At 56.6% G+C, this 13,386-nt stretch overlaps 1 protein-coding gene across 3 annotated transcripts in view; it reads right to left on the reverse strand.

Annotated features, from left to right (window-relative positions):
• FLT4 (fms related receptor tyrosine kinase 4) overlaps positions 1 to 13,386 on the reverse strand; it is a 38,698-nt gene that overhangs the window by 2,094 nt on the left and 23,218 nt on the right. For all 3 annotated transcript variants that reach the window (XM_062188588.1, XM_062188587.1, XM_062188586.1), the window contains exons 19-29: positions 13,268 to 13,381; positions 12,996 to 13,084; positions 12,740 to 12,890; positions 12,281 to 12,375; positions 11,790 to 11,912; positions 10,737 to 10,848; positions 9,924 to 10,023; positions 9,230 to 9,335; positions 8,244 to 8,398; positions 6,829 to 6,949; positions 5,330 to 5,415 (exon numbers count right to left, since the gene is read on the reverse strand). In XM_062188588.1, the coding sequence (XP_062044572.1) occupies positions 5,330 to 5,415; positions 6,829 to 6,949; positions 8,244 to 8,398; positions 9,230 to 9,335; positions 9,924 to 10,023; positions 10,737 to 10,848; positions 11,790 to 11,912; positions 12,281 to 12,375; positions 12,740 to 12,890; positions 12,996 to 13,084; positions 13,268 to 13,381 (1,252 nt within the window). The remainder of the gene's footprint in view (positions 1 to 5,329; positions 5,416 to 6,828; positions 6,950 to 8,243; positions 8,399 to 9,229; positions 9,336 to 9,923; positions 10,024 to 10,736; positions 10,849 to 11,789; positions 11,913 to 12,280; positions 12,376 to 12,739; positions 12,891 to 12,995; positions 13,085 to 13,267; positions 13,382 to 13,386) is intronic.

Here is a 13,386-nt window from a genome sequence, read left to right on the forward strand (position 1 = left end):
GCAGGCTGCTGTCTCTGTAGGCTCTGCCAGATCTTCACCCCTGCAGCCAGACTCCTTAGGTTAGATGTGACATCAAGGTCTCCTGTCACACTTTCTAATGGCTTCCTGTAGCTCTGGGAAGAAAACCCGAGCTTCTTCCCTGGGGCCTGCGGGGCCCTGCCGGTTCCAGTGCCACCCACCTCTCTGCCCTGCTGAGCTTCAGCCTTGGCTCTCGTTTTCTTTGATTTTTTGAAAGAGTTGGTTTAATTATTGCTTTGTTTTGCATGGAGCTGTTGAGATAAAGTCTGTGGCCAGTCTGACTCTTTTCTTTGTGATTTGTTCTTTATGCCTGAATTTCCAGAGTGCACTTCTTTTTATATTTATTCATTCAAGAAGCAAGAAGCAGCATGCACATGGATATCTGTGTGTATGCTGAGAGAGAGAGAGAGAGAGAGAGAGAGAGAGAGGCATTCCTACTCACTGGTTCCATCCCCAAATTCCTGCAGCAGCCAAAGCTGGGAGCTGGGAACTCCATCCAGGTCTCCTGTGTGCTTGGCAGGGACCCAACTGCTTGAGCTACCATGTGCTGCCTTCCAGGGGTCAAAAGTAGGAGCCAGGAATCGAACCCAGGAACTCTAATGTGGATCATGGATCATCTTAGCTGGAATCTAAGCTGCAAAGCCAAACACATGCCCCAGAGTGTCCACCTTTAAAGTTGAATAGCTCTGATATCTCTCACAATTTTCCATCCTGTGCCAGTTTCTCCAGATATTCTTGCCGACATGTAGAGTCAGGTCTTCTTTTATTTATTTAATAAATAAATTGAGTTGTAGGTTTCAAATATTAGGTCTATCCCATTGTTTGCATATTCTTCCCCAGGGACTGCAATTTCACTTTTACTGGATCTCTCCATGCCTTCTATAACCTGCCACTTTCTCTAACCCTTTTTAACCTCATTCAGGTTCATTATCTTGACCCCTTTGGCATCCGTCCCACTGTGCAAGTCTGGTCATGTATACAGCATCCTCCTTCTCTAGGGGGATGCATCCATCACCCCAGTAGCTGCCTGAGACCTCGGACAGTACTGAACCCTATATATGCTAGGTTTTGTCCTATGTGTACATGCCTATGGTAAACTTTTATTCTCTAGTTTAATTTTCATAAACTAGGCAAGAGATGAACAGCGAATAATAAATTATTACAATGATAGACTGGAATAAAGGTTTCCATGCATGCATTCTCTCTGGAAAGTGACAGCAAATGTTAGCACTTTCAGATGCATGGAAGGGGACCCTGCGGGGCAGGGGATGGCTGCACTGTCCCTGGCATACTCTACTCTTTGTTTCGAGCGGATTTGTCTTTTGCTTCAGTTTCTTCCCTGAATTTCGTCGGCTGTCGTTTTATGTCTTTATCTTGTCTGTATGTTTGCACGTGTGTAGCTCCTGCTTCATTCCACATTTAGTTCCTGTAGTGTAGCCTTACAGTGTCTCTGCTCAGCAAGTTGCTACTGCGACATTCAGATTCTAATATCCTGTTTTATTCTTACAAGAACTTTGTATGGATACTGCTTATTTTTTCTGTTCATGATTATTCACTTTGGAATTTCCTACACCAGAAATGGCAGGTTCTCCCATGCAAGGCGTGAGGGGCCGAGGTGGTGTTGTGGTTTGAATGTGTCCTTCTAAGTTCATGGTTTGGAAACCCAGTGCCCAGGACAGACAGTCTGGACAGCTGGGACCTTGAAGAAGTAGTTAGATCCCAAGGGCTCTCATGAGCAGATTCACATTGTCATCTCTGGAGTGTGTGGATTAGAAAAGCGGACTTCCCAGTCTCCAGCACCGTGAGTCAAAGAAATTCCTACTCATTCTAAATTATCTAGGCCCAGGTATTTTGTTACAGCAGCAGAAAATGAATGAAGATAGGTGGCTTTTCCTCCACTGAAAAATGACATAGCACCCTGCCTCTTTGGTGACACTCAAATCCCTTTGACTGCATCCTTCTTTCAAAGGCTCCTTTCAGATCCTGCATCACACCACTGCCAGGGTAATCCAGTGCCTGAGGGAACGCAGGGCTCTCTCCTTGGCTCTCCCATCAGCCACCTGTAGACTCAGATAAAAGGCCATAGGGAAGGGAGTGGGATCTGGCATCCTGGCTGCTGAAAGGGCCAGATGAGGCAACCTGGAAATGAGGGGAGATTAACTCCCCAACGGCGTGAATCTGACCAAGGGTTAGCAGGAAAGGACCGGGCAGATAAACTCCTCCCTTCTTCCCACATAGACCTCTCCAGGGGCATGCATCTGCCCAGTGATCTGCTGCACCTGGGTCTCAAGGGAACCTGTGGGAAGAACAGTGCCCTCTGTTGCCATTGTCGTGAGGAGCATTTTTGGTAAGAACCAGGCACTCTGTGTGCGTGTGTGTGTGTATGAGAGAGAGAGAGAGAGAGAGAGAGTGCGAGCGAGCTGTCTTCTGAATTTTGGACACTATCATCCTTCCATAGGATGGTTATCTTCTGGAACTTTCTTCTTTGACCACCCAGCAGCACTCCCTGCCTGCTCATTGCTCTTCTGGAAGCAGTGCCCTCCCCAGCCAACCACTCCTTGTGCCTCAAACGTTCACAAACACGGCTCTGCTCCTCCTCTGTTGGGCCTCAGTCTCTTCCGCTGTGTCCCCTGTCAGTGCAGCCCCTGTCCCCAGGGCTTTGCCATGTTCCTCTTCTTTCCCCAACTGACTCCCCTTCTCCTGTGGCTCCTGCTTGGATGTGCTGGTCACTGTGTGGAGGGCCCTACTCATGATACACGGAGTCTGCCTACTTCACAGGCTTGGGCTGAATGGTGGCCCTGTTTGATTCCGAGCGAGATTCAGAGATCAGCATTTAAATGGTAGTCCTCTCTGGTTTACCATTTTACTTGCTTTTTTTGAACACTAGCATGCTGTTTGGGAACGAAACAGCCCTTATAGTTCTGCAGGTGTAACTTCTGCTGCCTTTCCAAGCCCATGTTGCTCACAGAAAATAGAAGTCACCTGGTGGAACTGATCAGAGAGAAAAGAGACAGGGAGGTAAAGGTGCAGGATGCAGATGCAGGGGTGGTTCCTGGGCAGGCCCCACAATTGCCAGGGCCAGCCATGCCGCCAACATGGCCTTTGTAGGCTGGTGCAAGACACAAGCAAGTGGTTGGCTTAGTTATAAAGTCATAAATACACCTGTGAGAAAAGCAGAACCAAAAGACACCAACCATCAGAAAGTCAGACAAAGGTCTTAGCCCTCAGCTGCAGGGGTGAGAGCCAAGACTGGCCATGGAAGCTTGAGACCACAGACGGCACGAAGCCCTGTCCCTTAGGGCCTTCCCATGTTCACTGAGCACCTGCCACACACCAACAGTGTACCTCGTGCAGTCTGAGGCGTGACGGCAAAGAGGGCACCCATTCTTTTTCTCCTATTTTACATCACAGTAACCTCAGCGTAGGGTTTTTTTCTATCTAAACTTGCAAACTTCCACCTTGTCTCTTCAAGGAGGCACCTTTCTGCTTCTCTGTAGCATCTGTGGAACTGCCAGCATCACCACTCCCGCATGTTGAGCCATTCTCAAGGGTTATGTAAACACCAGGGCCAGGGCCAGCAGTGGTGAGCGCATGGCGGTGGCAGCAGCGGCAGCGGCAGTGTGGATGCGCTGCACAAGGGCAGGGTGGAGTGGAGGCTGTCAGATTGCATCATCCAACTCAAAATGGTGTGCACATGAAAAGGGGCTGCCTGTTCATTTCTGGCAGTTTTCACTTAGTGTTTTCAGGCTGCCATTGACCACAGTCCAAACAGCAAACACAAAACTAGGATCAGTGCAAATGCTCACGGCGGAGGGTAGAAGATTCAAAGATTCAAAAACTGCAGGGCTGGTGCTATGGCATAGAGGTAAAGTGGCGGCCTACAGTGTCGGCATCCCATATAGGCATTGGTTCGAGTCCTGGCTGCTCCACTTCTGATCCAGCTCTCTGCTATGGTCTGGGAGAGCAGAAGATGGCCCGAGTCCTTGGGCCTCTGCATCCATGTGGGAGACCCGGGGTAAGCTCTTGGTCCTGGCTTCGGATCGGTGCAGCTCTGGCCATTGTGGCCATCTAGGGAGTGAACCATCAGATAGAAGTCCTCTCTCTCTCTCTTCCTATGCCTCTCTGTAACTCTGCCTTTCAAATAAGTAAATGAGACTTTAAAAAAAAAACTGCACAGGTATAAGTAAAGAATTGTCGCTGGCAAACTGTGTCAGACACCCCCATGTGGGCCCCCGACAAAGGTCCCCATGTCAGAGCTGCTGGTGAATGATTTGGATAAAATGGCTAAAGAAAGGGGAAAAGACTAATGTTTCACAAAATATTGCAGGTCCTGTCATTTAAACAGGTATGTGTTAGTAAACTGACAAAATAAATATTTTAAGTAGACGTTTAGTATTTTTGTCTGCACCCTACAAAGTCTAAAGATTCAAGTTGACAAACTTCTTTTTTTTTCCTGGTTATCTTGTTGGGGACACAGAGATCATCTTCAATCCAGACTCCCTCTGTTAACAAAATACAGTGCCAGAGGCCAGTGCTTGGTGCAGCAGTTAAAATGCTACTGGCGTCATGTAGTTAAAATGTCCAACTCCAACTCCTGCCTCCAGCTTTCTATTAATGCAGACTGTGGAAGGCAGTAGTGATGGGTCCCTGCCACCTACGTAGGAGACCCAGATAGAGTTCCTGGCTCCTGGCTTCAGCCTTGGTCCCGTCAGGGCTGCTGCAGGCATTTGGGGACTGAACCAGTGGACAGAAAGTCTCCCCCTCTCTCTATCTTGATCTGTCTCTCAAACGAATAAATAAAAATCAAACCACAATCATAAAACAACTCCATAAGGATGTTCCCAAAAGGCCAGAAACCATGAACAAAAACGTGACACCAGCAAAAGTTATAACGATCTGTGTGGCTTCTGTGGTCACCAGCCACAGAAGGTGGTTCTGCGGGGTGCTGGAGGTTTGAGGCTGGGGGTGACCCCCATGGCTATGGGAGGGGTGCATGTGCATGGTGGCTCATGCACACTTTCAGCATCTGAATGTCTGTCAAATGAAAGGGAGATGTTGGGACAGGAAACAGATGCTGCCGGGTCAAAATGGTGATGGGGAATTGTGCGGTGGGGCTAGACAGCTGAATGTTTCGAGCCTCAGAGAGGCCCACCTTCAACATCCACACAGGGAACAGGGACGCGTGAAAGGTTTCAGGTAGGAGTGACGGGGCACACCCAAGCCCCAGTCCCCTCCCTGGGCCCCTCTGCTTCTTCCTCTCCCCGGAGGGCGCCATTCACCTTGGCAGGGGAGGCAGTGCCGCAGCCCTTACCTGAGCCCACCTTCTGGTTTATGCCTGTCCTCTATCTGCTCCAGCTCCTCTGAGGCCAGCACCATCCCACTGTCTGTCTGGTTGTCCTGTGCAGAGAGAAAGTGAGGCTGTGGGCCACACGGGGGGTCCTGCTGCAGACAGCTACCTCAGCTAGGAGACAGGGCCACTGGAGCCTGCGTCCTCAGGCCCTACACGGTCCCTCAAATGGGAACTTGGTTCATCGCCAGGGCACATGGCAGAGGCTCACATGTCCCTGTCATGGACAAGGGAAACTGCTTGGTCCATGGGCCACTGTGTGCTGGGGTCCTGCAAGAGGCCAGCCTGGGTGTGGGAGAGATGGGGCAGGCATGGCAGTGTCTGGCAGCTCGTCATTTAAAGGCTCAGTCCCCCTCGCTGTGAACCACGCAGGAGGGAAGGCTGCAGCCTTCTCAGAGCATGGGGGCCCCCCAGGCCTTCTGCTGGTCTTAGTCTGTGCCTGTTGGCCAAGGGTTCCCACTGCTGCCCACTCCCCACCCCACCCCCACGCCCCCCGCCAACCCAGGCTCTCTGGGGCCCCGAAAGGGGATTGACAGGGAAGTCCTGCCTGGTCTCCTGGCCGTGTGCACCCAGAACAAGGTCTTGGGGCCTTGGTCTTTCCTCTGATCAAATGGACACGCTCCAGCCTCATGGGGCCAGCTGAGCTTAGCTGGGCGGCCCTGCCTGACACCTGAAGCTTTCCCATGTCCCCCCTCTTCTAGTGACACTGTCTCCTACTCTCAGGCCACATGGCTCGGAGGTGCCTACTGCCACCAAAGTGGGCCGAAGACTCAGGTGGACACCATGAGACTTGCTGGGGCAGGAGCTGTCTCTGCACTAGAGTTTCTGTGCTGCTGGAGGGTCGCAGGGACCAGGGGAAGCTGCAAGTGGGAGCAGCAGCTTGCTGGGGCACTGTAGGGCCTGTTCCCTGGAGGACCTGTGTTGGAGGTCTGGTCCTCGGTGTGGCGCTGCTGAGAGGCCGTGGGGGATTTAGGAGGGAGCTTTAGTACCTTGGGCAGGGAATTAGGTCTCTGGAAGGGATCAGCGTGGCTCTCCAGGCCCCAGTTAGTTTCCTGGAGAACAGATAGCTGGGGAAGAGGTCGCCTGGCCGCTGAGTCTGTCTCCGGCTTCCTGTCTTGCAGTGAGATTTTTTCCGGCATGAACTCCCCCACTGGGATGCCACCTGCTTTGCGGCCCTCACAGAGGCGGCCCCTGGTCTTGGGCTTTCAGCCTCCAGTACCGTGAGCCAAGAAAACCTCTTTTCCCTCTTCAGGGATTGTATTGCAGCTATACAAGCATACTATGACACATCCCATGAGCACCCAGACCTAAGGGTACCTGGCCTTGACCTAGCCCAGGTATGATCTGTCCTGTTTTCTTTGTCCCAGGTGGTTTCTGTCACTGGCATGCCTTGCTCCCCATGGGGTTCAGTAGCCCTGGGGCCTGAGGCACACAGCTCCTCCCCTCCCCCAGCCCCACCTTACCCCGGAGGCTTTGTAGGCTGTCGGGGTCATGGGGAACTCCTCAAACGTTTTCATCCCGGAGGCACCTTGGGCCTGAGTCCCTCTGGCTAGGCAGCCAGGGAAGGATACACAATTGTAGTATCTGCGGGGAGAAGATGGAAGGTGCTGAGCAAATGCACCCAGGAGTCCTTCTGACAGCTCCTTCCCCCTCTCCTCCTGGGAATGACCCCCAGCCTGGGTCTGAGTGCTGGTCTGGGACCTGCCTTAATGTCCATCGTGAAGCTCTAGGGGAAGGACCTGGGCTGTGTGCCTCCCCACAACACCCACCCTGAGCTGTGTTTCCACTCCTGTACAGGAGGAGGGACAGAGCTTGGCGAGTACACGGCTGGTGCTCAGCTGCGGGAGGTGAACGGTCGTCCCCAGCCCGGCTGTCTCCCCGGGATGGGCCGCCATGCCAAGGCAGGCTGTGTAGGGGGTAGTGATGGTGGAGAGAGCCTGGCCAGGGCAGATCCCTGTTTGTGTCACCCAGGTCTGGCCCTGTTCTGTGCTGAGGACAGCCCTCTCAGGACAATGCCTGTCAGCCATGCTGGTGGGAACGTGGAGGGCCGCTCACCCGAGAGCTTGGATCCAGAATTCTGGGGGACTCGGGCTAAGTTCTGACTTCGGAAAACAGTTACTGAGGGGTCTTTCTGCTCACAGGGCCCCTGTGGCCCACAGAGCTTGCTTCTGAGGCATGGGAGGGATCCTGGCCCAAACCCAGCCCATTCCACTCTCTCGCCTACTGCGAGAAAATGTGCCTGGGATGGCTGTTCCGCAAAGTTGGGGTGAGGGGGCTTTCAGGGGGCCAAGAGCACAAGGAACTGGAGGGTGGCCCCAAGGTCTGGTCCTCAGTGTGTTGAAGCTAAGAGGTGGGCCTGGGGAAAGTCATCAGGTTATAGGGACAACACCCTCAGAAGGGACTATTGTAGTTCTCTGGGACCCCAGTTAGTCCCCAGGGAGTTGTCATAAAGGAACCAGGCTGGGCCTGAATCTCCCCGGCCTCCTATCCTGCCTTGTGGTCCTTCTCGCACTCGCTCCATCGTGGAGCCCTCTGCCGTGAGGCCCTCCTCAGAGCTGGGCCGGTGCTGGCACTGTGCCCCCGAATCTCTCTAAGAGTGAGTTGAGTGAGTGTCCTTTCTCGCTAAAGCACCCAGCCTCGGGAATCCGGTCACGGCAACACCAAACACCTGCGGCACTGGCAGGCATCGAGCAGGGAAGCACAGCGTAGGCCACGTGGCCCTTAGGCGTCCCGACCCCATGCTGTCATTTAAAGCTGCTCTGCTTTTGGAGTCGGTGTCCCACGGTCTCTCAGGTTTGTAGTTTGCCTTTCCTCCGTGATGCCCTGTCCGAAGCACTCTCCCCCTGCCCCATGCCAGGCCCCAGGGAGCACTGCTGACCTGGCGGCCAGGCTGTGGCGGTGCAGGCGTGGGGGGCTGTCGTCCGTGTCAGCCTCGGTGACGTGCAGGGCCGTGGTGGACGCCTGCAGGAAGCTGCTCTCCTCCTCCGAGCTCTGAGAGCCAGCGTGAGGCGCAGTGCAGCCTTCTTCTCCCTCCTGGCAGGAACAGGAGAGGAGGCCAGGGTCACAGACCTGCACTGCCCCTCTTCCCCCAGCCCTGAGCTCAGGCCTTCGTGGAGCCCTAAGCCCTGGAATGGGAGCGAGTGAAGTGCTGAAGTTACAGAAGCCCAGGCCAGGTCCCCAGCACACGGCAGCTCTTGAGGCCAATGAGGTGTCAAGCACACTGACTACTCACTGTGCCAGGCTTGTTAAATTCTCCTGACAGCCCGCTCAGGCCCTGGTCACAGCCCCTGCTTATAGAAAGTGCGGGAGAGGTGGCGGGACAGAGCTCTGCTGGGGTGTCCTGACAGCAGCCTGTGGCTGCTGCTGCAGGCTTAGCATCCACTACTCGCCCTTTCTGTCTTGTTTTTGCTGTGAAAACAGCCCCACACTGCCTGTCGCCAGCCCCTGAGGCCTGGGCTGCAGATGGCTTTCTTGTGACTCCTCTGGGTCCCAGAGCCCGGGGTGCCTGCTTTGTCTCCCACCCCTGTGCCACTCCAGCATGGACGGAGAGACGCAGGACTCACAAGTCCAGGGCCTGTGTGCTGGGCAGGGGCAGAGGGCAGAATGGGTGCAAGGGGAAGGAAGGAATAATACGTTAGTGAGAGGAGGGCTGCCTGGAAGGTTGGTGAGTACCAGCCAGCGGTTCCCCAGGGGCAGGAAGAAGCTCTGATCTTCACTTCAAGGGACATGGGGGCATGGGCAACAGGCATGAGAGGGCAATGCTCGAGGTCTGGACATGCCTGCCCCTGCCAGATAGCTGAGCGTGGGCAGGGTTTGGAGGGGCAGCGAGGGTGGGAAGTCAGGGCAGGGGCAGAGGGGACTCACCTGCCGGCCCCCGGCTTGGAGCAGGTCCCCCAGTATCTCCACCAGCTCTGAGAAGGCAGGCCTTGCTTTGGGGTCTCCGGACCAGCAGCTCAGCATGATGTGGCGACTGTGGGGTACAGCTGGCTGCTGGACTGGGGTCTGAGGGGGTCCCAACCCCCTTTGCCCACCAATCCTGGTGGACCCCAGCTTTCTTGCTGTAGGCTTAGGCTCCTGCCTGGAGCACCCTCCCCTCTGCCTCTAGTGGCCTCTGGCTCCTTTCTCTAGGGTGTGCTTGCCCTGGTCCCCCTGACTCTGCGGCTCCAGTGTTCTCAGAGCGCTTGTGCCCCCCCATCCCCTCCCTGGCTTGTGCCCCTCGCAGTTACAGTGCAGTTCTCTGTTTGTCCTCTAGGGTGGAGGCCAGGCCTGTGCTATTGGCTCTGGCCTCCCTGGGGTCAGCATACAGCACCGGTAGAGGAGAGATACAGAGGCACAGGCAGTGAGTAAGTCATCCGCTGGGTGAGAAGCCCTGGGCCTGCACACTGCCCCCAGCCCCCAGCCCCACCCGACCTGTGCCCCTTCCCACATCTGCCCATGGCAGCATAGCCCTCTCCTGCCTCAGCCCTCTTCTACGCTTGCACACAGACCCCCACCCACAGGCAAGCCTCTCTCCCTGTACCCATCTCCCCACCCCCACAGGCCAGTCAGGGAGACTCACATGGCAGGGGTGGCCAGCTCTGGGGCCCGCATCCGGGTGCCATCTTTCAGCCGCTGGCAGAACTCCTCATTGATCTGCACCCCAGGATATGGGGAGGCCCCTGGTGGCAGGAAGGGGAGGGGTGGGGCGTGGGCTGCCAGCTTCTCAGCCCAGCCTCCCATCACCCCTGTCCTGTCTGCTCCCCCTTTTTGGGGGGATAGCTACCCCCAACCACAAGCAGCTGCCCTTCTTCAGCTCCAAGTTCTCCATGTAGTTAACAGATCACAATGGCCTGCTTTCTGGGGGTGCCAGGAGCACCCACACATTCCAGACACGTTAGCAATGCCTCCTGCAGCAGCCCAGACCCCGGCCCCTCCGGCTCACAGGCAGCTCCCCCTCCAAAGCCTTGCTGCTCTTTCACTTTCAGGCATGGTGCCCATTGCCATGGCCATATGAGGAGACTAATTTTCCCATGTGTTAACTGCCTCCCCTGCTCTGGTGTGGGGACCCCACTCTGTTACCCTGGTGCCCGGGTCCCTTGTGGGACTTGCATCAGCAGGAGTGTTTAGAGTAAACACTGAGGCTCCTCCAGAACCTGCAGTGACCAGGGCTGCTATGTGCACCTGGGCTCTGCCCTGGCACAACCTCCTGCAGGCTGCCCCCAAGGGTGGTGCCAGGGTGGCTCCTGTTGGAGGCTCAGGCCCGGAGGATCCTGGGCCAGGCTGGGGAGAAGTGGGTGCTCCTGGTGATCTGTGAGCCCACTTGCCTCAGAACGGCCTGGGCTGCTTGCTTGCGGGGCTGGCCCCCGAGCTGGGCACCTCACTGTGCACTCACCCAGAGAGAAGATCTCCCAGAGCAGTACCCCGAAGGACCACACGTCACTGTGCGTGGTGTACACCTTGTCAAAGATGCTTTCGGGGGCCATCCACTTCAGGGGTAGTCGGGCCTGGGGGACGCAAGTGTGTCACACGGGGAGAGGGAAGACAGGACTGCAGCACCCCCACGCCCCACAGCAGGTCCCTTCTGCCCCCGCCTCCTGCTGTTGGCCCAGGACACAAGTCCCCTCCCCCAGATTCCTCCAGCTCCAGGCCCTCAGCCTCACCCTGTCACCCTCTACAAACCTCTACAAACGCGCTCTACCCATTCTCTCCTCCTCCTGTGGGCCTTAGGCATCTTTCTCATCACCTTTCCCTCTCCCTCTCACACCCTCCACCTGGGGGCCCTTGTGGACTGGCCTGTGTCTCCATCCCAGCCACCCCCACTGCCTTCTCTTCACAGCTTATGGGGGAGCTCCTGCGGACACATGACCGTCACCTGCCGGTGCCCCCACACTTGACAGTTAGAATGAAGGACCAACACCTCTCACACAGCAGCCATGTAGGGCAGGCGGCCATCACTGCACATCCTGTACCCAGCCTGCTCCTTTCCTCCAGTCCTACCCTTTCTTCCTGTCCCCAAATCAGAGAGCGGGCTACCAGGCAGATACTCTGCAGCTTGTGTGCAGATGGACTTCCTTTGGTGCCCTGCACCAGGCCTGCCCGTCTCTGTTCTACCACCCCACGGAGCAGGTGCAGGAGTCAGTGTCCACCAAAGGGACCAGGCCCCAGTGCAGCACGGTGCTCCATGCTTGTCAACTCCTCTGCCCCAGGATGCCTCAGTGGGCAGGACTGTTAGTGCCCTGACCTCAGATTCTCAGAATTTGCTGGGGCCCAGGAGGACAATGGGTCTCCAGTATTTGGGCAGGTGGCCTGGCAGACCAAGAAGCACATGCCACCCTGTGCCAGCCTCTCTTGCCCACTCCCAGTCAGGAGAACCGTGGTCTTCCCCTTCCCTCCCCCGACATCTGCCCAGCCCTCATCTCTGCTCCTCCTGGTGGCCTGCACTCACACTGCCCTTGCGGACGTAGTCAGGGTCTTTGTAGATGTCCCGGGCAAGGCCAAAGTCACAGATCTTCACCACGTCACTTTCTGACAGCAAGATGTTCCGAGCAGCCAGGTCCCTGTGGATGCACTGGGGGTGCAGAGAGGTGGGAGGGGGCAGTCAGCCAGGGTGGAGCTCCTGGGGTGCCCCAGGCAGTCAGGGCCCTGGGTGTGCCCTGCCTGAGCCTTGCTCTTTCAGGTGAAGACTTCTGTGTGCCCCCTGGGATGTGTCAAGTGTGGGACGGCAGAGACCATCAGTCAGCTGTGCACTAGCTCGTGAGAGGGCCTTGGAAGTCATTTCCAGGCTTCGGGCTTAGTTCCCCACTGCAAAAGGGTGAAAACCTGCTGGCTCCCAGGACCACTGTGAGGTGAAGCACGGGCAGAGCACAGCTGGCTGGTGGCAGGATGGGCCCTCTTCCCCACTGAAGGGCCCGTGGAGGTGGGGAGAAGGATGCTCACTTTCCGGGAGGCCAGGAACTCCATCCCTCGGGCCACCTGGAAGCTGTAGCAGACAAGGTCTTCCATGGTCAGTGGGGTCAGCCACAGGTCCTCGGCTGCACGGGGAAGGAGGGTGGACTCAGGAGACGCCTCTGTCCTGGCTTCCCTACTCATCCAGCCCCAAGGGGGACATCTGCTCACCCAACTGCATCTCTCCTAGCTGGGTCCCTGAAGCTCCCAGCACTCTGTCAGCCTCCACTCTCTCCAGGACACCTGCTTACCTCCCGGCCTTTGCACCTGCTACTTGGCCCTGGACTACTCCCTTACTTTGTCAATTCATCCCAAGCCAGATGTCAAACATCTGTGAAATCTGTCCCTGAGGGCGGATTCTTCCCTTCCTTGGCAGAAAGCCAGGACCTGCTCTCCCGTGGAAGTCCCGCAGACCCCAGCGTCCCCTGGAGGGGCGGGGCAGGCTCTTACCTTCTTGAACTGGAGGAGCCCGCCCTGCCCCGCCCTTGCCCATCAGGAGCCTAGCGAGGACGGCCCTGTCGCTGCTCCTCGGCCCCCTTCGATCAGCCTTGGCCCCCTCCACCATGGCGCGGAAGCGCCTTCGTTGCTCCGGAGACTTCTCCTGCGGGTGCACAAAGCCGGGCGGGTCCCAGGGTTGCCGACCACCCGCGGGCCCCGCCCGCCGGCTCGCCCTGAAGCTCTGCGTCCAGGCTGGGGAGCCACTTACCGCGAAGGGACTGAAGGCGTCCCGCTTGGCTCGCAGGAAGTTGGAGAGGTTGCCGTACTTGCAAAACTCCACAATCACCATGAGGGGGCCTGCAGAGGGGTCGGCCCTGGGTGACCCAGAGCACTAGGGCCCCGGGTGCGCAGCCACACCCTCGCCCAACAGGATGCCCCACCCAGTATTCCCTCCTGCCCTTCAAACCCAGCAGGCTCCTCCCTCTCGGAGCGCCAAGCGCCCGACGCCTGGGCTTCCTCGAAGGGCGCCCGAACGCGTACCGTTGGGTTTGGTGCACGCCCCTAGGAGGTTGACCACGTTGAGGTGGTTGCCGATGTGGATCAAGATTTTGAGCTCCGACATCAGGGCGCGGTGCTCACTGGCTGTGGCGCCCTCTGTA

This window comes from Lepus europaeus, chromosome 4, assembly GCF_033115175.1.
Source record: "Lepus europaeus isolate LE1 chromosome 4, mLepTim1.pri, whole genome shotgun sequence".
In the NCBI taxonomy this organism is placed as follows: Eukaryota; Metazoa; Chordata; class Mammalia; order Lagomorpha; family Leporidae; genus Lepus; species Lepus europaeus.